Below are 24,354 nucleotides of genomic sequence, written 5' to 3'. Positions count from 1 at the left end.
TAACTCTGGGAACTCTGTCATTTCCAGTTTATGTTAAGATGTATGAATGAAGGTGATTCCAGAAACTGCAGTTGCCCTAAGGAGACAGCTGACTGGCTTTGTGGGAATCAGTGCTGATGCAATGAGGAACTGCCAGAACTGGTGGCAACAAATCTGCTCCATGGCAAGGAGCAAACAGTTGGCAGTGCCCATGTGTGCATAGAAATCGTCTGGAGAGCCGGGAGGTCCAAAGGAACCACACTTCCTGGGCTGTGCTCTTTGGGGCCTTTTCACTCTGATTTTAGGTGGAAGCACAATGGGATGCCAACTATTGGTTTACGCTTGCTGGCTGTGGCTTTTCCTTTGAAATGCCAGTGAAGCTTTCTTTCCAGGGTCTCTAGAGCCATCCTTGATGCCAGCCAAAGCATCAAGTCTTAATTTTAAGTCCAGTGTATATTTATGGACATTAGTTCATGTTTAAATCCAGGTAACTGGTGTAAGTGAGGTTGAAAACTTGGGCAGCATTCAGTGATCACAGGAAACTTCCCTGCACCTCTCTGCATGTGCACAGAGAAAGGTTTGTTTGTATATACAGAGAAGAGTGGGGCTGAGGGCTTGATTCCTTTTCTAATGCTACCAGAAAACTCTATTTTGTGCTCTTACAAAAGGTGATTCATTCTGTCTAAGACACAGGCACAAAGACCACAGTTTTGCTGTCTGCTGGGAAGCCCTAACTCTCATTAAACCAAATCCAGCCCTAAATTTGAAATAATTTTGCGGTTTCCCTCTGAAGGTCTTTGGCGTAAAGCTGGGCTCTGCCTCGTGCCCTTTGCTCCCTCCATTACCGAGGGAAGCAGGATCCAGTTTTGGCCAAACCACGGCGAGCAGCAGAGCCTTCTGCAGTGCTGCCGTGCTGTTGGCAGGCCTTTGGCGCTCTGTGCCATGCTGCCCAGGAGTGCCAGGCCATTTCCCAACTGGCAGGGGTGACTAAGCAGCCCAGAGCAGCTGCCTCCAAGGTCCATTCTTCCCTGGGAGATTTATTGCCGAGAGCAGAGGCGTTGGGATGGGAAAATTGCCTTCATTCCCAGGCGAAGACCCTGCAGAACAAAAGCCAGTTGCTGGTGAATCCATGGTGTGATTCAAGCATTTACTGTGACGGGAGGAGTGGGAACTGCTTGTCCGTTGCTGTAGCAAAAGCGAGTGGGCATCACCCGAAGGAGCAGCTCTGGCTGGTGAGGTGGGGACTGCCACAGCCATGGGGGTGACCTGGACCCCCCAGCCTTGGCGTTCTCCCCGGGGCAGCTGCAGGCCCCGGAGTGAGGAAATGCTGGAACGCTGAAGCTGCTCGGTGAGGACATTGCACCAGGCACCCACTGGACATTTCCAGACCTGTCCCTCTTTGCCTGCACGCCTGGGCTGTTTTGGGCTCTTGCTACTGTGAGGATCCCGAGTCACTCCCCCACCGCCAGATTTCTTTGCCATGATCATGCGCCACATTTTCTGGGAAGGTTTATTGGAGACTTCTACGGAGCAGTGACGGCCGGGGAAGAAGATCCCGGTGCTGCTGGCACAGCGGAGCAGGGAGGGTTGTGAGTGCTTTGCTGTCAGGGCGATGCGGTGGGCTGGAGGGGCGTCCCGGGGCGCGATGTGGGGTGAGCTTGGGCCGTGGGGTGCGGGTGCCCAGCAGCGCCCCGGGGACTCGGAGCCGCCGTCCCGCTGCCCAGCGGCGTGCGGAGCGACAAGCGGGGTGCGGAGCGGGGTGCGGAGAGGGGTGCAGAGCTGTGGTCCCCCAGAGCGGGATGCGGAGTGAGGAGCGGGGTGCGGAGCGGGGTGCGGGATGAGGAGCGGGGTGCAGAGCGGGGTGCGGAGCGGGGTGCAGAGCTGTGGTCCCCCAGAGCGGGATGCGGAGTGAGGAGCGGGGTGCGGAGCGGGGTGCGGAGCCGTGGTCCCGCGGAGCTGGGCACGGAGCGGACCGGCCGCTGTCCCCGCTCTCCGCTGCTCCGGACACCGCAGCCGCGCCCCGCCCGGCTGTCGCCCTTGTCCCGCCGTGGCCGTGCCGGAGCTTGGCGGCCCCAGACCCGGGGCGCCCTGAGCCACTGGGCTCTCCCCGCAGGGACACTGCGCTCTCCCAGCTGGCTCACCGGGCGCTCCCCACTGCCCTGTTTTTTCTGCCCAAACCGGGCTCCGGACACCTGAGGCTGCAGGATTCAGGCTGAGGAGCGGCAGATTGGCGGTGCCGTGGCTCCCTCTCACCCATCAGGTTTATAGTTCTGCCTGGAGAGCCAAGAGCCGTGCTCGGTGTTTCCAAAGTCACTGCTGAACTTTGGAAGACTGTGGACACGGGGCCCGGGCTGCAGAGCGGATCTCCGAAGTCCCTTAGCAGCAAAGTGCTTAAATGTGCTTTTACAGCGCCCACGGGAGCGCCCGCTGAGAGCAGAGATCACTCGCAGCCGGTGATGCCAGTGCCCAGAGCTTTAGGGCTTGTTTGCATTGGCGTTGCCTGTTTCCATCTTGTGTCTTTACGTACCCTCGTCGGTGATTTTACTAGGTTTTTACTGCCGTGCACTCAGGGTTTCCTCCCGCTGGGGCAGAGGTGGGGAGATGGGGACTCACTGCCAAGCCCTGACTCTGGCAGCTCCTCGGGATGGCTCCGTGATGCTGGGCTCTGGGCTCACGGAGGCTGGATTTACTGCTCTGCAGGGCTGTTCTGGTGCTCTGGTCCTGAAGGTTTTGAAGGCAACAAGAAAAGCTGCCAGTGATGCAACACTGTTTAATGATGCCATTTATGGTGGCTCTTTTATTTAGTTAGTGCGGATGAAGAGGCTCTGCGATCTTGCCTGATCATTAATATTGCACATCTCTATGTTTTATGCTTAATTATTTTGTATCCTGCAAACAAATGTTAAACCGAGACCTTAAGTTCTTCAAGAAGATCTGGGAGTTCTTTGGATAAGATACTATTCAGGACAGATATTTCAGAGGGAGTCATTTTCTCCTTTTCGTTTCGAGACTTTCTGAGGAAAGCAGCATGGTCAGGGAACTGGCTTTCTGCAGAACGCTTCTGTCTCCGTGATGCATCTCCAGTGATATTTTATTTATTCTAGCAAAGGGTGAAATCTTCCCAGCTGGTCAGCATGTTTAGGAGACACTTGAGACCTGATTCTTGGTTCTTCCGCTTTCTAGTGAGTATTACAGGTTGTTTTTTATTATTCTGGGTATTTGAGATAATATTAATGTTTCTCTGAATGTTTCAACACATCCTCTCCACCAGGTTGGTCTGTCTAGGAGTCTCCTTGCCTTTGCAGCCCTTGCCAAGAACCAGACTTCTAAAGGTTAGTGTTTTTATCAGCACCCTCTATGTGTTTTACAAGCAATATCCAGCACAGAGAAACAAAAGGTTTTGTCTGGTGGTGCAAACAAAGGTAAAGGAACTTTTTCTATTATCCTGTTTTGTGCCTAAAATGCTGTTTGCAGAGCTGGTATTTGCCAGGCTGTTTGCTCAGCTGCTGCTCTGTGCCCCACTGCAGCTCCAAACCAAACAGATTATTTTGTGCCTGCAAATTGCATCTGCATGTGCAGAAGCCAGGAGGAGCTGGGAAATGGGGACAAAGCAAGAAAAGTTGTTTTTACATAACTGCTTTGAACAAGTTTTTCCGGGGGCCATCCCTAGGCATGGCAGAGGGAGCTTCTCCTCTGCGCTGAGCCTTGTGTGTCCCACGGGAGTGCACCCAGCTCCAGCCTGGGCCGGGGCGCAGTCACACGCATCCCTCAGTTCAGCTCCAGTGTAGTCTGAGCTCGTCTGTCACACTGTGCCCACCGACCGTCCCAAGGGCTGCACGGGGAGATGAGCTCCTGCCAGCAGCTCCTCCAAGATGCACGAGGCAGTGCTTTGAACAGTGGGCTGGAGAGGCTCTCTGTTTCCCCGTGCGATGTGTGTCTTTCTCCAGGTTTTGCTCCTGTCACAATTGAGACCCCAAGACACACGTATGAATATGTGGCCACTGCTCTGGACTGGTGGCAAGCTGACAGGTACTGCGAGCAGCGCTTTGCTCAGCTGCTCTTTGAACCCCAGGACAGTGAGCAAGGCTCCTTCAGCAAACTGCTGCAGTCCCACCACATCAGAGGTTCTGTGTGGCTGAAGGAAAGGGACGGTGTCCTGCACAGAACAAAGAGGAGACGTGAGTATGACTGGACACGGGCTATTTAGAGATGATTTAGACATTCTGAAAAATATGACTGGAGAAGTTGTCCCTTGTTTTTTTATTGTCACTTTATTGGCCTATGCGTCTTCCTTTCTGCTGACTGAAATTTCTCCTTCTAGGTGGCCACACTGTACCAGTCCTGGTATTCAGAGACAAAACAGACACAAAATACGTGAAGGTGCTCTCTGACTTCCCGGCACTGCCTGCTGTCACAGTCTGTGCCCACCTCCAGTGGGACACCAGGACCCAGGACATCGCTACTGTCTTCTCCTACGCCGTGCCCGCGTTCATCAACGAGTTCCAGCTCCGTGGCTGTGTGGATGAGGAAGGCTTTGTTCGCTTTGCTCTCATAGTCCACGGGCACCATTCCCCTTACCTGCCTGTGTTCCGTGCTGATGGGCGGTGGCATCACTTCTGCGTCACCTGGCAGCAGGAGAATGGCACCTGGGCCATCTATGCTGATGGGAAAAGGAGAGCGTCTGCCAGTGGTTTGTGTTCTGCGGGGCCAGCTGCCCCCCAGGCCATCTTTGGCCAGGGGACCTTCATCATTGGGCAGGATCAAGATTCCCTGGGAGGCACCTTCAGGGCGAAGGAGTCCTTCAGTGGGAACATCACTGACTTGCACATCTGGCAGAAAGTCCTCAGCCCCGAGCAGATTGAGAAAGTTCGCTCGTGCTGGGTGGTAGAGCAAGACCTTGTTTTTGGGTGGAGCTCAAACGCCCTGGAAGTGGAGAGCACCGTTCAGGCAGTGACCACACAGCTCCTTTGCCCTGGTAAGTCTCTATCCTCGTGGCTACTGTCCTGGTTCATAAGGCATAGCCCACGGTGTTTGTTGTACCAGGGCCTGTGGATCGCAGCAGGAAAGGGGATACCTGCTGGGGATGGCGTGTCCTGGGAGACCCTTCTGTCTGCCTGTGTTTCCACAGGGCCTGTTGAGGAATGCAGAGTCTTGGAAATTGGCAGCAGTGGATTCAGTTATGCGTCTTGTCTGCAGACTTTGCCTTTCCTCTGTCGCTACAGCAAGGGTACAGCATCTGTTGGTTATTTATGCATGGCTGCCACTGCACGCGCTCCTGGAGGTCCTGCCTGGGGTGGTGGCCAGGGATGGGGAGGCCCCTGCTCCAAAGGGCTCTCGTACAAACCCTCCAGGGCTGGCACTTTGCTCCAGCTGCCTGCACTCTGGCAGGGGGTTTGGCTCTCCCCCAGCTGAGCAGTGGTGCTGCACCTTCCATGGCTTCTGGGTGCAGTGCTGTGAGTGCCTCCCAATCCAGGCATTCCCACATTTGTTGGCCAGGGAAGCATGGGAAGAGACAGAAAAGGAGAGTGAAATTGTCTCTCCAGATGGGATCTTGTGCTAAAAATAAAATACAGCTGTGCAGTCTCCTTGTCCTGCCTGTCCTGCAGACTTAGCCACCATCTGAGGACCATTGCCCAGGCTGTGAACGTGGCCTGTGTTAACCATGCTGTTGGACACCACAGCAGTGGTTCTGGTTCTGCTTTGTCCCCAGATGCGTACTGGCAACTGAAAAGAGCTCAGCTGGAGTCCAGTCGCTCGCTCGCCCGCTGCGTGAACGGCCTTGCAGTGAGGACTGTGGTGAGTCCTGCAGCCCCAGCAGTGGCAGCTGGCACCTGCAGCAGGCAGGAGCTGCTGGGGTGGAGGTGCTGGCACCTGGTGCTCTTTGAGGTCACTTTGCCAGCAGTTGTGCCTGGGACCTTTCCTCAGCCGCTGTGGGAGATTGTGACCAACACAGCTGTAACTTCTGCTGTGATCAAACAAGCAGTGTTGCTTCAGATTCATTCCTCTCACTGAGGACGGGAGTTTGGACAAGAGATCCCTTCCCTCAAGATATTCCTGGTTGGCCAGACGGGTGTCCTGATGCCAGCAAGGGCATGCAGGGCATTGCCAAGGCACAGCTGATGATCAGGGAGAGTCAGGGCTCTGCACTGAACTAAACCATCTATTCCATGACAGATTCCTGACAGTGTCTTCACGACTGGTGTGCAAGACATGAACCTCTCTGTGGCTCTTGATGCTCTTGATATCTTGGCAACAGTTCTGAGAGAAGGAGAAGTGCCCGTGCTTGAGCCGTCTGACCTCCTTGCAGTGCTTCAATTACTAAACCAAGTGTCACATATGGAAATCCAAGAGGGAGATGAGCTGGAGGTGTTGGAGCGGTTGGGCCAGTACTACATGGAAATAACTGAGTTAATTCTGGAAGAGCAGAATACTGGGACATGGTCATCGATCAGCCAGGTAATGGTGTCACCAGTCCGATGACTGCGTGCCTCCTCTGTTCATCCCTGGCCTGCTGCAGCACCACAGGCTGGTCATGCTGTCCGTGCATGGTCACCTGCAGCCTTTGTGGCCGTACTCGAGCGTGTGAAGATGCTGCAAGCACGGCCATGGAGCCTCTTCACGGTGCTCTCATGGTGCTGAGGAGTTTCCTTGCTCCCACATCCTGATGTCTGGCAGGGCAATGCCCTTCCCTCTACAGTGTGCTGTGTTTTCTGTGGATGGGCTGCCAGGGAGCTGTTTGGCATCATCACCCCTCACCCTCAGGCTTTGCATAAGGGATTTCCACCATCCCACCCCTGAGAGGTTTTTCTCCATGCTCACATGTGGGTTTTGTGCCTGGTGCAAGGTCTGCACTCTCCACCTGTCTCTGGAAAATGTGTGACAGTGTCTGGCCCGGCCAGTGCTGCAGGAACCCAGCCAGGGATATCCAGAGATTAAAGGATGCTGAGCAGTTCAGAGTTTGCCTCACTGTTCACAGTAGCTCATGTCTCCATGGCCACAGTCACTCCCAGCTTCTCCCCAGTGGCACAGACCCAGCGCTGGCCTGGTGTAACTGGTGCAGCTGATGATCTGCTCAGGGAGAAGGGTGGGAGCTGTGCACTACTGGGGTGGCTTTGTGCATCCAGCACAGCACTGGGGCCGCTCTTCTGCTGCCCTTCAGCTGCAGAGTCTATTTCTGGGTGAAACCTATTCCAGGAAGAGCAGATGGTTGTTCTACAGCTTTGTGAAAATCAGGAGTCAAGTCTAAAGGTCTTTCTTTCCAGAAGTTCATTTAGTTATTTATTTCCATGCTGTTTTAATGGATTTTTATTCAGAACAGCAAGTTTCCCTCATTGCCAGACTCGTCTCCTTGCTGAAGGAACTGGGAACATCCTTCAGTAAAGAAATCACAGAAATCAAAACCAAAGCCTTGAGTCCCTACTTCTCTTTTTTTTTCCTGCCAAGGATCAAACATTTAAGGGAACTCTTGTGAGCTGTGGGCAGGGAGGGCTGATGGTGCCGATTTCCATTGCTCTGTCTGTGCTTGCAGGTTATCAGGGGGCCCATGGCTGTGGTGGAGCTCTGTGACAGAATGATGTCACTCTTGGTGCCACTGCTGACCCCAGAGAGGACAAAGATCACAATCCAGCACAGGAATATTGGTGAGTGGCACTGGAGGGTATCCCACCAAGACGCAGATCAGTCACCCTGTCCAGTTCCCTGTCCAAACCCGCTCCTGGCTCCTCTCCTCTGGCTCAGCTCTTGCCAGCCCTGCAGCCTGCTCCCCCTTTCCTCTGTGCAGGGTGTCCCAGGGTGGGGGCACCTCTCATGCTGTGGACTGCAAGAGGATTGTAAGAAACCTTTGGGCATGGGAGAAACTGAGCCCAGACGCCCACGGTTTGCACAGGAGGGGCCCTGTCTGCTGCTGCGGTGGCTCTTGGCTGGGATTATAGTGTCCTTGTGGTACTTTGCTGTAGCATAGCCCTGGAGGAAGGCTGAACCCTGGTTCAGCACCTGGTTTTACCTGTGCACAGGGATGGAGGTGCGGGAGCTGGAGCTGAGCGAGCAGGAGCTGAGTGCTGAGGCATACGTGGTGCGGACCCCTGAGAAAGGCAGGCATGATTTCATCGAAGTTCCCGCAGAAGAAATGCAAAGGCTGAAATCCAGAGGTTTGTTATGACGCCTGAGCTTCCCCTGGTACTTCTGCATCCCCTTTCTTAGTGGCACAAACTGTTTATCTCGCCTGTGTGAGGTCTGCGGAAGTGGGGAGGGGATGCCCTTGGTGAAAGGGAGAGGGGCTGTGGGGGGGAGATTCTGCACAGCCCCTCTAGAGACACAGCTCGGAGCTGAGGGCGTTCTGGGCCCCCAGGATCACCCCCAGATGAGGGCAGCGGTGTCCCTGCAGCCCTGTGCTCTGTCCCTGTCCCCGTGCTCTGTCCCTCCAGGTCTCCGCAGAGTCACAGTGAAGAACCTGTGGTTTGGCTACGGCTCCCTGCAGCGTGGCCTGTCCGGCAGCGGCACCAGGGCTGTGTCCCAGGACGTGGCCGCCTCTGGTGGGGGACAGAAGTGAGTGAAACAGAACCCCCCCGCACCCCAGGCCTGCCCTCAGCGCCACAGAAGAGCTCATTCCCAAACCTGCATTGAGTCGTTGCCCCGGTTTTGGGGTCGCCTTCATCCTGATCCGTCTCTGCCCTCACCCTGGGGCTGCCTGTACGCTGAGGTGCCCGCGGGTTCTCCTGCGTGCCTCTGCCTAGCTCGGGAGTTACCGGCGCTGCCGGGGTGGAGCAGAGCCCACGGGGCTGGGCAGGGTCCGCTCTGGCTGGGCAGGAGGTGTCCCTGGAGACGGTGGCTCTGGAGCGGGGCCGGGCCCGCTGCGCTCCCGGAGCTCCCGACACTAGGTGGGGATGGCCGCCCGCACATCCCGCACATCCCGCACATCCTGCACATTCCGCACATCCCGCACATCCCGCACATCACATCCCGCGCATCCCGCACATCACATCCCGTACATCCCGCACATCACATCCCGCACATCCCGCACATCACATCCCGCACATCCCGCACATCACATCCCGCGCATCCCGCACATCACATCCCGCACATCCCGCACATCACATCCCGCACATCCCGCACATCACATCCCGCGCATCCCACACATCACATCCCGCACATCCCGCACATCACATCCCGCACATCCCGCACATCACATCCCGCACATCACATCCCGCGCATCCCACACATCACATCCCGCACATCCCGCACATCACATCCCGCACATCCCGCACATCACATCCCGCACATCCCGCACATCCCGCACATCACATCCCGCGCACGCCGCGCCCGCTCCGCCCTTGTGCTGCGCTGCCGAAACGCTCGGGATGCTCCAGAGCCGTCCGCAGTGACGGGGCCGTGCTGGGGCTCCGCCGGGTCCGTCCTGCCCCGTGCCCAGGCTCTCCAGCAGGACCCGGACCTCTGCAGCTGTTCCCTGCACTGGGACATCCCGTTTCTCGAGCACGTCCTGCGCCTCCCGTGCCCGTGAGCAGCGTCCTTTCCCTGGCAGGTCCCCGAGCACCGCGGTGGGCACGGCTGTGATCTCGTCCACGCTGCTCAGCGGGCACCAGGAGATCAGCACGTCCGTGCGCTACCGCCTGCAGCACCGCGTCCAGGTACCCGCGGGGACGCCCCCTGCCAGCGCTGAGCCAGCTGTCCCCGGGCACGGCTCAGCCCTCAGAGCCTCGGGCTGAGGGCTCTCGCCTTGGCTGCTGTCCCTGGGGAGGGGTTTGTGCTGTGCCCTTCCAGCCAGGCGAGTGACCCGCAGCCCCCGTGTGTGCGCGGCTGTGTGACCTCTTCTCTCCCCTCTCCGCCTGCAGGACCTGCCCAATGCTCTGGTGGGGCCCGTCTGTGCCTTCTGGAACTTCAGCCTCAGGTGCCTTGTTTCAGTTTGGGCCCCCAGATTTATGAGCTTTTTATTTCCACTGGAAAAACAAATATCTCAATAGAAATGTAATGGTAAGAGTAGCGATCTGGAATTTTTTGCCTCCTTTGCATGCTGACATGCCCTGTCTGCTGGAGCAGAATGCTTTCCTGGGAAGATTTCCTTTGGAGAAGTCACTCACAAGCAAGTGACCTTTAATGAGGTATACACAACTCAAATGGAAAGCCCTAGTTAATTATGATTGTTGCCTGTGATGAAGAAGAGTTAGTCCAAGATACGTGCCCCAAAGACGTGCAGGACTCCCAGCCTCATAAATCCTGCCTGGCACTGGGATGTGTTTTTGCTGGATGTCACTGTGGTGAGAACACTGAGGCTGTGATATATTACGGATTGGTAATTAAATCATTCAAGTGAAAAAACCTCCTTAGAGTCCCAGACTTGTAGCAGGCATGGACGAGGTTGGGGAAGGCGGGAAGTGATTTTGGAAACAGCTGGTTACTGTCCAAAGCAGCCCTGCTCTGGTCCTGACCTCCCTGTGGTGCTGGGGAGGCTCAGGGGGCAGTGGGGGCAGCGCTGCAGCCACGGGCCCTGCCCAGGGGGTTCAGATGGGAACGTTGCTGGTGGCTGAGACAGGAGACAGGAGACAGGCTTGTCCTGAGCGCCCAGAGCCCGGTGGCACCGTGCTGGCTTTGTGGCACGCTGAGCTGGCGGGCAGAGTGAGACACAGCCAGCCCAGGGCTGCTCTCGGGGAAGGGGTTGTGCAGGGGGCTCTTCCCAGAGCCGTGCAGGAGCTGGGTTTTGTCTGAAGCTGTGATGACTCCACTCTAATGCACACATTGACACCAGACTTATTTTCATTGCGAGCCTACTGGATGAGGCAAAGCTGCTGAGACAAAGGGTGAACCACAGGGAAGCCCACGTGAAGACCTGTCTTTGATATCCTCATCTTCCTCCTTTAAACTCTGCTTTTTCTGGGAGAATGGAATTCCCATCCTGCCCTGGCTTTCTGTGGAAGTGAAAGGTAATTTCTGTGTGTTTTCTCTGGTTCTGCTGCACGTTAGCCCAGATGCTGGTGGGATGTGGTCCACAGCCGGCTGCTCTGTGGTGATGTCTCTCCCAGACTCCACTGCCTGTTTCTGCAACCACAGCACAAATTTTGCCATCCTGCTGCAGGTGTACGAGCAGCAGGTATGTGAGGAGCCCATCTCGGCTGCTGTGGGGTGGATGCTGGGACTACCAGCTGTTGTGCTTAACTCATCAGGGATTTGTGTCTTCTGTTGTTTCATGTCTGGAGCAGAGGACCACCACGGAGGAGCTCACACTGCAGACTCTGACTTTTATTGGGTGTGGAGTTTCCTTCTGTGCCTTGATAGTCACCTTCATCTTGTTCCTGGTAGTTCGGTAAGAAAAACCTGGACACTTGTGGCATTCTCTGTATTTTCTACTTGATATTTTACTTCAGAGCCTTTCTCAAAGTGTCCTTTGTCAGCGTGGGGCCATGCAGGTGCGTGGGGAGAGGTGGGAGCTGCCCTGTGGCAGAGGGGAGTGGTTGTTGTAGGCTGGAGAGGGGCTCTGTGTTTCTGTGGAGATGCTCATTGATCTGTGCACACACCTGGGCGTCTGTGGGAAGACTTTCATCAATTGCTAACGGTGTTTACTATAAAAGCTGCTCTGCTAGAATTAATTTTTATAAAATAAATGGAGCGAGGACTGTTTCTTTGATTGCCAACCCTCCTGTGTCACTTGGCAAGCACAGAGATCTGCCTCGTGAGCGTGGCAGTGCTCCCTCCGCACATCCCTCACTGCTGCTCCCTGGAGCCACGGCCGAGTGTCCCCAGCACCAAGGGCTTGCACAGCAGGGCTGTCCTCTGCCCCATACTGTCCTCTTTGCAGTGGGTGGGAGAGAGACCACAAATTTCCCAGGCAGAAATTTCCCTGCGCAGCCTGAGAGGACGGGGAGGATCCTTTCGTCGTGCACCCTTCTGTCTGCCTGCAGCTCAGGGCTCCCTCTCTCCCTCCCCAGCGTCCCCAAGAGTGAACGAACAACTGTGCACAAGAACCTGATCTTTGCTCTGGCTGCAGGAGAAGCTCTGCTCATGTTCAGTGAGTTGGCCAAGCCCAACCAGGTGAGCCCAGCAGGAATGTCCCTCTCAGCCCATGTGCCCAGGCTCCAGCGTCACTGTCAGAGTAACAGAACAGAAGTACAAACCCTTCGTTAGTTACCTGTAACGGGCACCTAGGGGAGAATTGTCTCTCTGTTTGGAGATGCACACGTGCACGTGGTGCAGTTGTGGTTTCTCTCCTCTGCAGGAGCTGTGTTTCGTGGTCACTGCCTTCCTGCATCTCTTCTTCATGGCAGCCTTCTCATGGATGCTGGTAGAGGGGCTTCTCCTCTGGAGCAAAGTGGTAGCAGTCAACATGAGCGAAGACAGGAGAATGAAGTTCTACTACGTGACAGGCTGGGGTATCTGCACACTCCTCTGCCTTGGGTCCTCAGGAAAACATTCTTTTTCTTTTCCAGTGAAAGTTTTAATAAGAAACATGCATAATTGTTTGATTTAATTTAATATGAGAACCAGGTGCCGGTGCCCTGCAGAGGCTCTCCTGAATTATTTGTCGAATTGCTAGTCTTAGAGTAATAAGTTAAGTAGAATTTCTGTTATATTTGTAAATCCAGGAGTTCAGTAAAAAAAATGGAGGAGGAGATTTATGGTGAGTTCTTGTTCACAGAGAGCATCACCATTGTCTGATATAATTAAATACATATATGTTCCTCAGTAAGCACCTTTTATTCTGTGGGAGCCCTTTAGGGACATAGAATTATTTGAATAAGCTGAGTTTTGTGACAAAGAGGAGCCTCTTTTAGGGATGTGCTGCTCAAAGAGCACACACCTAGCTGGACACTGGGCAACCACTTCAAGTATTTTGGATTGGTTTATGTCTTTGATTGTCCATTTTGTTAAAAAAGCAATCTGAGGAATAAATTGCTTTGGTCAGGACTCAGGACTTGGAATACTTTATACCTCAGAGAAAGATGCTGACAGCTTGTAAATCTGGCTGTGTTGAGCCAGGACAGATTTCAGCTGCAGAGAATTGATGTTGCTCGTGGGGTTTTGGAGGCTCACGCTGAAGTCTGTCTGGTCGGGGGGGTTTTGAAGCAATTGTCTGGTGCTCAGTGCCCCTGCACGGGGCATCTCTGCTATTTCCTGGGGTTTAACCTGTGGGTTTTTCCACAGGGCTCCCAGTCCTTATCGTGGGGGTGACCCTTGCAACCTCCTTTAACAAGTATGTGGCGGCCAACCATTGCTGGCTGAGCGTGCAGACCAACGCCATCTGGGCCTTCGTGGGGCCAGTGCTCTTCATCCTGGCTGTAAGTGCCAAACCCAGCTGGGAAGGTGGGACTCCTTTGGGTCTGGTCCTAGAAAAGCAATGTAGAGTCAGGGGTGCAGCTCTTTGTGCCTGCTGCTTTTAGAGGAAAAAATGTTGTTTTGCTTTATATAGGCTTCTACAACACAAGTAAATTGCTTTAATCAAGGAAGTTTTTTGATAGGAAAAAAGTGCTTTAGGAAATTTTGCTGGCCAGTTCTTGGTTGGCTGCTCAGTTAGGAATGTGGATGTGTCGTGTGTGACACTGCCTTAGCTAAAGGTCTGATTTTAATACATAACATCTACATCCTTGAAATATCGTTATACAAAACACAGCAGCAGAAAAGGGTCCAGTGTTTATGGGGTCCAGAATAGAACTTTAACAGGGAAGACACTCTCTAGGAGAAGTTTTGGGATAAGTTTCCTAGATTTCGTACGTGTGTAGATGGCTCTGTGAAGTCTTTTGATTTCATTGCTTTCTTGGTAGCGATATTTGTCCCCAAGTTCTGACAGTAGCTCCAGCAGAAAGGTCTCACCCACTGGAGCTGAGGCTCCAGAACGAGTGTCTGTCGCTGAGTGCAGCAGCTCTGCCCCGGCAGGTGAACACCTTCGTGCTGCTCCGGGTGGTGATGGTGACTGTGGCCAGCGCTCGCAGGAGGTCCAAGATGCTGACGCCCAACAGCAGCCTGGAGAACCAGATTGGAACACAGATCTGGTGAGCAGGGAAGGGCCTGGCTGCTCTGGGTGTGAAATATGTGGCATTTCACGTGGAAGAAGTCCTTTCCACTGAAGCTGGCCAGGCACTGGCATGGGTTGCCCAGAGAAGCTGGGCCAAGTGAAAGACAGAGCTGTGAGAGTCAGAGCAGAAGGGGCAGAGGGGATCCTCTCCCCCAGGGTAACTGTGTCTCACCCAGAGACAGTCTCTAACCCCAGCTGGGGAGCCCAGCCAGCACCTTCAGCTTAGGGAGCCAGTGCTGGTCTCCCTCTGCACTCACACTCCTAAATCTCACCTCTTTGGGACGGGAGAGCCTCGGCAGTGCCTGCAGAAATCCAAGCTTGGGACTTGCTTGGGTTGAAAGCAAGGCTGGTGGGGGCTACACACACCGGGGAAGAGGCAGTGGGGACTTCTGTAATCAGTCAATACTGAGAGACCTCTAAAAAACTGCTGCCTGAGTCATTACTTTATCATGCTCTGTGAATTTTTATTGTTGTTAGCTGGCGCCGGATACCCCTGCTAGACATGCATTGTTCCCCTGTAGCGTAAATAAATTTTCCCAAATTTACAGAAGCACAAAGATAGGGCATTGCTGGAGGGCAGGGTGACATCCATGTGCAAATAAAACAAATAGAGAAACCCTCCTTGTAGCAGAAATTGGGGGGAAAATAGCCGTTTTCTCATGGCTGATGACGTCAAAGAGCTCCCTTCTTGCTAACTTGCAGTGATAAATGAAGAGCAGGGCTGGCACACTGGCCTCTGGGAGGTGAAACATTTGGTTTTTCCTGCCTTAACTTATTTTGTTTGCAGAGGAATTTGTTCCCCAGCTACTGTCTCGGTGTTGTTTCATGTCTGAAATGTGCCCGGGTAACCCTGAGCTCTTCCTCCCGCCAGGGCCACGGCCAAACCCGTCCTGGTGCTGCTGCCCGTGCTGGGGCTCACCTGGGTGTGTGGGGTCCTCGTGCACCTCAGCATCGTCTGGGCCTATGTCTTCATTGTGCTGAACTCCCTCCAGGTGAGTCCTGCCCCCGTGGCTCCCCGGGTCACAGCCAGGCAGGCACCTGCACCCTCCTGGCCTCTACCTGTCCTTGTGGCCAGGGACGCTGGAGCTCTGAAGCCAGCCCAGCTTTCCCAAGCCTCTGGGCTGTTTTGTCTGAGGAAACTCGTTTCATCCTTCCAAGATACAAAATATAACTCTGAAAACCTTGTACATCTAAGGGCCCTCAGCACCAGTCTCCTGCAGTGTCCTGCTGGGGCCACAGGTTTCCAGTTCAAACCTTGTTTCTTGTGTTTGTTTTTCTCACTTCGATGTGGTGATTCAATTCAAAACGGCAGTTACAAACTCATTAGAGTTTTTATTTGCTCGTGTAATGGGTAATTAAGATGGCACCTGTGCAGTCAAATGGGGCAGAATCCCTCCTGCTGTTTGCATCTGGGAAATGAGCTTCTTTCCTGCGGGACAGGGCTGGGCCTGGGTGCCCCTGCCCCTGTTAGAGCAGGGCTGCTGCTGGAGAGCCCAGCAAAGGTCACCTCCAGCCCCAGCGTGCCTGAGTGCTGCCCCGAGGGTGTGCTCCAGGATGGGTGTTTTCCATCTGGCTGCTGTCCACACATGGACAGGCTGTGACCCCTGTGAGCACAGCCACCTTCCCCTTGCCTGGAGTTCAGCTTTGCTGCAGGAGACTGGGGAAGAAGTGAGAATCAAGAACTGAAAACCTTTACCTCGGACATCCATGTGGTCTGCAGCCATGCAGCTTCTCCCCAGGGATGCTCCCGGTGCCCAGTGACAGCTGTACTGGGGTGTTTGGGGTGCCAGCCTTGGTGGTCTGGTGAGCAGAGCCCTGCTTGGGACAGCTGGGTATTTGGGGGCTGTTTCTAGCTCTGACTTGCAAGACCTTGTGTGGATCATATAGTCTCCTTCAGACTCTTCATTCCTCTTCATCACCTGGCTACATCTTTGAGGCTTTTTGCTTGTCTTGGTATCTTCCAGGGCCATGGCCATGACTGCTGTTATTGCAGTCATGTTGTTAATGAATTAGTGTTAATAGGGAATTCTGGAAGGCAGGAAACAACATTGTTACCTGGTGCATGAAGCAACACTTAATATTTGCTTCTGAGTTTACTGTTTTCATCAAAAGGCTTTAAAGCTTTAACCAGCCTGCGTGTGGTTAAGGGAGCAAAGCAGACTGTGCAGATCCCAGCAGCCAGGAGTGCTCAGTTCTGCACCAAGCTGGAACTGTTCCCAGGACCTCGGAATATCTGGAACTCAGGGACACATGGTGACAAAACCTCCTGGAACATGTGCTTGCCACCTGCGAATCAAAGCTTCAGCAGAGGCCTTGCAAACCTTGAGAGAAGGCAGCTGTAGATGGAGCTAGAGAAGCACCGAACACCCCCGAGCACCCCTGAACTCGCAGCACGGTCCCGAGGGGAAGGCGGAGTGAGCTCCCCGCAGGCGGGTGCGAGCAGGGAGCCGGCTGAGGGGCACAGCCTGGGGCACAGCAGCCCCGGGGCTGAGCCTGTGCCCGCACCACGGGTGCCCAAGGGCATTCCCTGGCCGGTCCCAGCTCGGGGCACTGCGTATCCAGGGTCCCTTGCCCAGCGCTTGAGGACAAATCCCACTGCGGCGGATCCAAGCCAAGGGAGCGCTGCCCTCCAACCCGCCGGGATTGGAGAGTTTCCCACCCCCACCTCCCATTTTCCTTCCGTCTCGGTGGGAGTTGGCTCCCGCCGCAGCTCGTGCCTGCGGGGCGGGTTGGTGGGGCTCCCCTCGGGCACGCTCGGCTGTCCCCAGCTCCCCGGGGTGGGCGCAGCGCTGTCCCCACGCCCGGGAGATGGGTGGCTGCTCGGGGCTGCCGCGCCGGGCGCTGCTCCAGCAGCCGGGCGCTGCTCACGCACATCCGTCGGGGCTGGATGGGAGGTTCCAAGGCCAGACAAGGGCTGCCTCTCCACATCCCCGCTCTTAGGGGTACCGGGAGGGTGGCAGGAGGCCCGGCAATGATAACCAAACAGCACCAGCTCTCCGTGTCTCCTCATGCCACGCTTGGGTTATTGAGCGGGAGAGGAGCGCAGGCTCAGGCTGGACAGACAGGGCTGTGCTGTGCACCTTTGCTGCTGTCCCTTCATCACCAAGTTCAGGGCAATCTGCAGATTGCCAGAGAGGAGAAATAAATGCTGGTGAGAAGCTGCAGAGTTGAGAGAAAGCCTTTGCTGACAGTCCTACGGATCACTTGGAATTTCCTTTGAGGCCGGAGTATTTCTTCACGTGTGGGTCCTGTGCCGTTGTTCTGTTGCTGGGGGTGTTTTTTGTTTGACTGCTTTCCGTCTGCCTGCAGAAGCCCGAGCCTGCCTTCAAGGCTGCTCTGTGTGTCGGCACCAAACGTGACAACCCCATCTCCAGCCAGGCACTGCAGGAGCCCAGACTGAACAGCGAGAGGGAGCCTGTGGAGCTGTGGGGCAGGAGCAGGGCTGGAGCTGTGGGGCAGGAGGGGCTCCCCCAGAGCTGCATCTCCGCTCCCGCCCACTGCTGCAGCTGGGCCTCCTCTCCTTCCTTGCTCTCCTCCCAGCCGACCTCTCTGCTCCCCCCTCCCCACGCTCATCCAGAATGATTCTTTCAAGGAAGACCTGCCTTGGAAGCCTGGCCAGAAATCTGGTCTGGGGGAGTGACCAGCATTGCTGGCTGAAGGACAGGTCACGGCGCGGTGCCAGGGGGCTGCTGCCATCGCGCCTGCCAAGAGCGCGCAGATGAGAGCGAGGCTCCTTGAAGACAAGATGAATTGCATCTCTTGCTGCAGCTGATTTATCTAGCTGCGATAACAAAACGCCCCACAGATATAACATAAATCTGGTGGGCCAGATAGGGCTGCTTTAAGGCCAGAGGCGTCGGTCTGGAGCTGTAATTAGCCCCAGGCTGTGGCCCCAGGCAATGCTCGCTCCGGGGCTGGCCTGGGCACCCTCCCCGGGCACATCCCTCACACAGCTGTGCCCGGCGCTCCGTGGTGGCTCAGGTGCCACTGCCCCCTCGGTGCCTGAGAGCAGCAGACTCTGAACAGCCTGGAGGCTCCTTCCTGCCTGGCTGTCCCTGGCCGTGCTGTGCCCACCCCCCGTGCCAGCCTCACCCGCTGCAGTGCCCCTCCAGCCCCTTGGCTCCACGCAGAGGGGCACAAACACGCTGTACACCTCTGACCCTGGCTCTGCTCTCCCCCTTGCAGGGCCTGTACATATTCCTGGTCTACGCAATCTACAACAGCGAGGTAAGGGATGCCCCAGCTGGATCCAGTCACTCGGCACAGCAGCACACAGCGCTGGCATCTGGGGGCAGCTGGGCTCTGGCAGCTGCGGAGGCAGCACAGCCCCACTGTGCTCCTGGAACCGTGGCTGCTCTTTCTCCATGACGTGCTGGAGCATCTCCAGCTGTGCTAGAGCTGCTGTGGCCCTCTCTCATATCCTTGCTCTGCTCCAGGTGAGGAATGCCATCCAGAGGATGAAGGACAAGAAGAAAGCGCTCTCGTTCACAGTAAGCTGGAAGGGATTCCTGCTGCCCCTTCATCCATCAGCCACCCACCAGAGGAGGGTCTCAGCTATACCCTGGGTCTGCTTTGAGGGGATGATGGTGGAAGGAAATCTTACTTTTCACTTTTGTCCCCCTCCTTTGCGGTCTTGCTGGACAACACAGACCCAAAGATAGCCTACCCCCATTAGGCAGAGCCTGCTCTGCCAGGGTGGGGTGGGAGCCAGAGCCGTGCTGATGAAATAGATCTTTGAAGTTGCATCTGGATGTAGCTCGTTGCAATTTTTGCTGTCCTGTGTCTCTTCCCTGTCATTACAGAACTGCTCTCATCCCATCAACTACTTATCCAGTCCCAGAAACACGGCGTCCTGGGGGACAGGGAAGCTGAGTCCTGCAGCTGAGAGCGCCCTGCCGAGCCCTGTGCAGAAAGACCCTCCAGTGAAGAGCATCACCAGCAAAGGTAAGAGGATTGGTTCTGCCGTTAGCCCGGGCTGGGTGGTGACACACTGTAAAATGTTATTCCCAGGAGTCGAATTTCAGTGCATCTGGCACTGCGTTGATTCCTTGGCACACGGTGCCAGTGTGAGCAGAGGGGCTGCTGCTGGGGGGGAAAGCAGAGTCCCCGTGGGTCTCAGGGGGGTCAGGTCCATGGCTGCAGCCTGGCTGGGTGTGGGCAGCATGTTAGGCAGCATTGCACTCTCCTGAGGAAAATAATCCACATTAGTGTCTTAAAATTAATTTTCTGGAGGAGGGGCAAAGGTGACAGTAGAAAATAGGGGTTTTTGCTTATGGAAAAAAGGCTTTGCATTCTCCAGCCAGTTTGTGGGTGCAGTGATGCAGAGAACCCATTTGGCCCCTTTGCTTCAGTGGGGGACACAAAGCGCAGAGCTCTTGGGAAGGCATGAATATTTCTGTTCTCTGGTCTGTGAACTCACTGTGCTGCTTCGCCCTTTAGGAAACTTTGGAGCCAAAATTCCCATGGCAATTTCATCAGTCATGTCACCTGAGAGACCGGTAGGTAACATCTGTTATTCTTCCACCTTCACCCCACCCAGAGCACAGCAGTTCTCTAGGGACACCCCCTGAGCCTGGGCAGGGGGGACAACGGGGCAGGGACCTTCCAAGGGCAGGAGAGGAGGTGGTTCCAGGACAGTGGGATCCCAAGGCAAAGGCTTCCCCTGAGCCCGAGGGAACCAGCCCTGCTGCCACACCAGGAGGGTGCTTGGAGCAGGGCCCTACAGGAGCACGAGGTGCTGCTGAATTCCAGCCATAAAACCCTAGACTGAGGCTGGTATGGATCAAGCAGGAGACTTTCCCAAGGACAGCAAATCAAACCAGGCAGTGGGGCAGGTGCCCTGGGCAAGTCTCCTCTCTCCCAGGAGGGCTGTGCTGCCTGCACCAGGATGGAGAGCTCGGCAAGGCACTGCCTAAAGCAGGGAACAATTTAAATTTGACTACTCTGCTCCCACTTCCATCTCCTGCTATTGAAATGATCATCAGTCCTTGTGCACTTGACATACAAGTGCTGTAATTTTCTCAGATTAAAATCCAACACTACTTTCATGAGTCTCTCACTGAAGGATCTCTCTTTCCCTCTCTAATATTTATCCTTTGAAAACCTATGTCACAGAGACAGCTCTTATTTATCCAATAGATAACACTTCTATAGCTGGCACATCGTTCTGAAGCCACTCAGTAAAATCCATATTTCCATCTCTCATGATTTATGTTGTGGTTAATGCCGCAGCACCGGGCCCCTTGTGCTGAACAGCACCAGGACTCCCTCGCAGGTGATGCTTTTCTCAGCCAGCCAGGTGCTGTGAACCAGGGTCAGGGCTGAGCTCCTGGCACCAGATATGAGACGTGGGCCACAGGGATTAGCCCAAGGACCCCTGAGGCAGGGGCATTAGGAGGCAGCAGATCCCCTAAATGCCAAGGCCGTGGCATTTCTGAGTAGGCAAAGACAAAAAGTGCTTCCCTCTGTGTGAGGGTCACTGAGGGCTTTGCTGTATCTTTGCTGCATAAACACTTAAAATGACAAAACACCGAGCGACTGAAGATACAAACACAGACAAGATGTTCTTTGTGTTTCAGCTTTTTTTAAATGTTGTTTGGTGATCTTTGTTGTTGTTGGACTGGGAGTAGGAATTTCACATCTCCCGGAGCATTAACCATCCTTTAGGCACGGAGTGCAGACGGTGTGGGCTCTTTCCACCACAGCACAGGGGTGCTCTCATCCTTTCCTGGATTTTCCTGTGGTCTCCAGCACGGTATCCAGCCTGGCGGGTGACCACGGGGCTGGAAAGGTCCCCAGAGCGGGCGTTTGGAGCAGGGTGTCAGCTGCCCACTGCTGAGAGGGGCAGCTGTGCCTGGGCACACTCTGCCAGGTCCCTGGGGCTGGGATGGAGGCTCTGCTTCCCAGGCTGTGCAGCAGCTCCGTGCTGGGACCGTGGCTGGGTTCTGGGGAGCCCTGCCTGGCCCCAGGGAGGGTGCTGGGCAGCAAAGCCAGCAGAGCCACACTCTGCTAACACGTGCTCTCCCCTCTTCCAGGCCATAGAGCTGACAGCCTTCAAATGCTCAGGTAACTTTTGCCTACATCGTGTTCTGTAGTTTTTGTTGCTGTTGATGTGGTTCCTGTGGTTGTGTGCTGGAGGGCTGCCCGGAGGGCAGCTGCTTTCTGCTCAGGCTTCGGGAATTGTGTTGTTTCCAAGCTGCCCTGATGGGTCCTGTCCTGGCCAGGCTGTGGGAGCTTCCCCTGGGCAGAGGAGGGAGAGGTGGGGGCTGCGGAGCCCCAGCAGCCCTGCCGGCAGTGGTCCCGTCTCAGGGCACCTGCCTGGTTTCTCGCCGTGTCTCTGCCCCTTTCCTGCTGCCCGTCCTCCTCTGCTCCAGTGCTGGGGCCCGGCTGTGCCAGCAGGGCCGGGGGCACCGGCGTGGGCAGAGGGGCCCTGCGGGCTCCTGGCGCTGAGCTCTCTGCCTGCCCCAGCCCCGCTGCTCCCTGGGGTGCAGCAGGCACTGGCATCCCTCGCTGCTGGGCTGCTTCCAGCGGGGCGGCAGCTCCTTCTGCCCCGGGCTGTTTTAAACCTGCAGCTGCAGCAGGAAGCACTGGCGGGTGCTGGGAGTGCCGTGATCCCAAAGAAGGGAAGCTGGGGAAGGTGGGGTATTCAGACAGGGCTGGATTTAGGAGCTTAAGAGCAGCCATTTAGCTTCTTCTGTTTCAGGTTGTAGAAAGGCCAATGTCACCATGGAGGTGGGTAGAATTAAAACCAGAAATCCCTCCTAAGCCCCAGGGCTCTGCTGGATGGCAGCTCCCTGCTACCTCCTCAGCCTCCCAGCCTGGCTCTGGGCAAGTCCCCAGCTCCTCAGAGTACAAATGGAACAAATGGAGCACATTTCACTTTATTTTCTTTAAAAACCACTGCTGGGTACTCGCAGTGCAGCTCCTGGATGGGGACCCTCAGGCAGACAGTGCAGTGAGGACACACCGGGGGTGGAGCCATCGCATTTTTTCATGCATTGTGACAACTTCTCTTGTCAAGGCGAGCGGTGCATTAGCAGGTTTCTGATTTTGCTCCACATGAAGTGTCTAAGCAGGGCATCCTCAGACTATTTTCGAGACGATGCCACCCAGAAGCAGTGCAGCTCTCCTGCCCACACTGGACACACGAGAAAGGCAGAGATGGTGGCATCCAGGAGTAGCTGCAGCGGCAGTGGGGCCTCAGAGGCAGCGAGACCCGCACCCAGTACGGGCATCTGTGCTCTGTCCACCCACCCTCACCTTCCTCTGCGTGCCTCATAACCCACGTGTGTTATTAAACTCCAGCTGTGCAAAGAAGTGGGTTGTTTAGCTTGGTTTTATTTTCTCAGGTGAGCCCTCAGTGTGGTTTTAAAGGCGCAGGTCTGCACAGAGGGTGATGGAGCTCCAGGCTGGGTCTGTGCCGTGGGACTGGCCAGGGGTGGAAGGAAAGCTGTGCACGGCCACCCTCCCTGAGAGCCCCCCAGGCTGCGCCTGTGGCTGGGCAATGCTTGAGCCCGGGGTGAAGGAGAAGATCTTGAGCCAGAAGAGCTCTCCTGTCACACTTGTGTTTGTGCGGCGGCACAGCGCCGGTGCCGGCCCCGCCGCTGCTCCGGGCTCAGCCACAAGTGCCTCCAGCCATCAAAGCCGAGAATAAAAGGCTGGAATGCCCAGGTGCAGGGGTGCAGGGGGTCCCCAGGGCAGCTCAGCCTCACACAGGCGTGTGCCTTCGCGTTCTGTTCACAGAGCAGAGCGCTGCGGAGCTCTTGGGTGCCAGAATGGGGATGGATCATTCCAGCACAGACACAGATCATCCCCCTCTTCTGCTCCTTGTCTCCAGATAGTTTAAGGAAGAGAGATATGTTTAGCCCCAGATATCTTTATTTGAAAGCTGCCATCCAGCTGATGACAATGGTGCTGCTGCCAGCAGGAGCTGTGGCACAGACCTAGGAGAATCCCCCCTGTCTCTCCCAGGAAAGCGGTGCTGGATCTGGGATGGGGTCCAGCGCTTCTCCGCTCCAGGGCCTCAGCCACACTCCTGGGAGAACTCTGGGTGCTGAACTGGCTCCAAGTGCAAGAGACAGACTGTGGGTCCATGGGGAGGAGGGATGGGTGAGGACGAGGGTGGATAAAATCCAGGTGAATGCCGGGCCAGCACCAGAGAGTGGGGAGTTTTGCAGCACAATTTTGGCAAGAGCCAGGCACGGCTCCCCCCACAAGGGCTCCCCATGGAGCAGTTGTGCAGTAACGAGCTCCAGCCCTGCTGCAGGGAGCTGTGCTGTGCAGCGAGCCCTGCCTGGCGTCATTACACACTTTTTGTGAGCAGGGCATGGCTGGGGCGCTTCACATATTTGCACAAACAATAACTCCCATCTTCCTTCTCTTGGCAAACAAGGGCTCCAAGAGGCCTCCACATCCTCCATCTCCTCAAGTGATGGCTGCTTTGTTTCCCCACGATAATTTCATTATTCTGTTTGAATACATTTATATGTTGCTAAGCCACACATAGCAACATGGATCTTGTCAGCACAGCCCAGCCTTCCTCTGATCGATACTGAGTAATTCTGCAACTCTCACCATGCCTTGTTACATAAGCTTGGTTTGAAAGAATAAGGAATTTACGAGGCTTTGGGATTCAAAGCCAGGAAAGCCCTGAGTGTCACGGGGGGAAATGCAGACCCGGTCCATGCCAGCCCAGCTGGGCTGACTGTGGCATGGCCCTCCCTGTGTACCCTGGGGAGGAGATGCAGCCCACGGGGCTCCGGTGCTTCCTGCCGTGGCAGAGCTGGAGTTTTCCTTAAATCCCATTTAAAGCTCGTTGTTCTGTGCTTTCAGCACTGGGCGCTGTGCTCAGGGGTGACTGAGCAGGGAGGAAGAGGTTTCCCCACAGCCATGGCCCTGTGCTGGGGGCTGCTGTGGCTCCCTGTTCAAGGACCAGGTTTCAGAGCCCCCCAAAGGGGCAGGGGGATCCCTTCTCTGGGATGGCAGAGCTCTACCACTGACAGGCAGGACACCACCTGCACCCACAGCTCTGTCCTGCAGCAGGTTGGTGCTGTGGGATCCCACCAGTTCTCCCACTGCCCTGGGAGAGACCCCTGTCCTCCCCTGCTGCCAGCAGAGCTGAGACCTTCTCTCTTTTGCTTTAGGTTTCTGAGAAGTTTCTGTGTGATGAGCCTCCAGCAGGAAGGATGGCAGGTCGGAGGAGCTGGCTTCCCTTGGAGAGCTTCCAGCCCGGGCAGAGCTGTCACCCTGCACTCCGTCCCAGCCCCACGCGCAGCCAGACCAAGGCAGGGGCAGTGTGGGGTCTCCTGGGGCTTTGTCTGCTGCTGCCTCTCCAGGACAGGCAGGTACCTGTGCTCGGG

General features: G+C 55.6%; 1 protein-coding gene across 2 annotated transcripts; it reads left to right on the top strand.

The window, feature by feature from the left end:
• Positions 1 to 1,087: 1,087 nt before the first annotated feature.
• On the top strand, positions 1,088 to 24,269 carry ADGRD2 (adhesion G protein-coupled receptor D2). Of its 2 annotated transcripts, none has more exons than XM_040083463.1 (27): positions 1,088 to 1,327; positions 1,449 to 1,568; positions 3,084 to 3,161; positions 3,251 to 3,311; positions 3,927 to 4,157; positions 4,301 to 4,954; positions 5,108 to 5,206; positions 5,690 to 5,775; positions 6,154 to 6,435; positions 7,508 to 7,619; positions 7,992 to 8,126; positions 8,403 to 8,523; positions 9,518 to 9,623; positions 9,828 to 9,883; positions 10,954 to 11,080; positions 11,190 to 11,293; positions 11,916 to 12,018; positions 12,203 to 12,356; positions 13,129 to 13,262; positions 13,858 to 13,973; positions 14,868 to 14,988; positions 18,182 to 18,223; positions 18,433 to 18,486; positions 18,799 to 18,940; positions 19,436 to 19,494; positions 21,031 to 21,061; positions 24,139 to 24,269. In XM_040083463.1, the coding sequence occupies exons 3-27, from the start codon at positions 3,114 to 3,116 to the stop codon at positions 24,144 to 24,146; spliced, it is 3,186 nt and encodes a 1,061-aa protein (XP_039939397.1). In that variant the 5' UTR covers positions 1,088 to 1,327; positions 1,449 to 1,568; positions 3,084 to 3,113; the 3' UTR covers positions 24,147 to 24,269. The 2 variants fall into 2 exon arrangements, with proteins under 2 accessions (XP_039939397.1, XP_039939396.1); XM_040083462.1 differs by lacking the exon at positions 24,139 to 24,269 and adding an exon at positions 22,061 to 22,271.
• The last annotated feature ends 85 nt before the right edge of the window (positions 24,270 to 24,354 follow it).

Source organism: Hirundo rustica, chromosome 20, assembly GCF_015227805.2.
Source record: "Hirundo rustica isolate bHirRus1 chromosome 20, bHirRus1.pri.v3, whole genome shotgun sequence".
NCBI lineage: Eukaryota > Metazoa > Chordata > Aves > Passeriformes > Hirundinidae > Hirundo > Hirundo rustica.
Note: the sequence above shows the minus strand (reverse complement) of the source record. Positions and strands in the feature narration are given on the sequence as shown.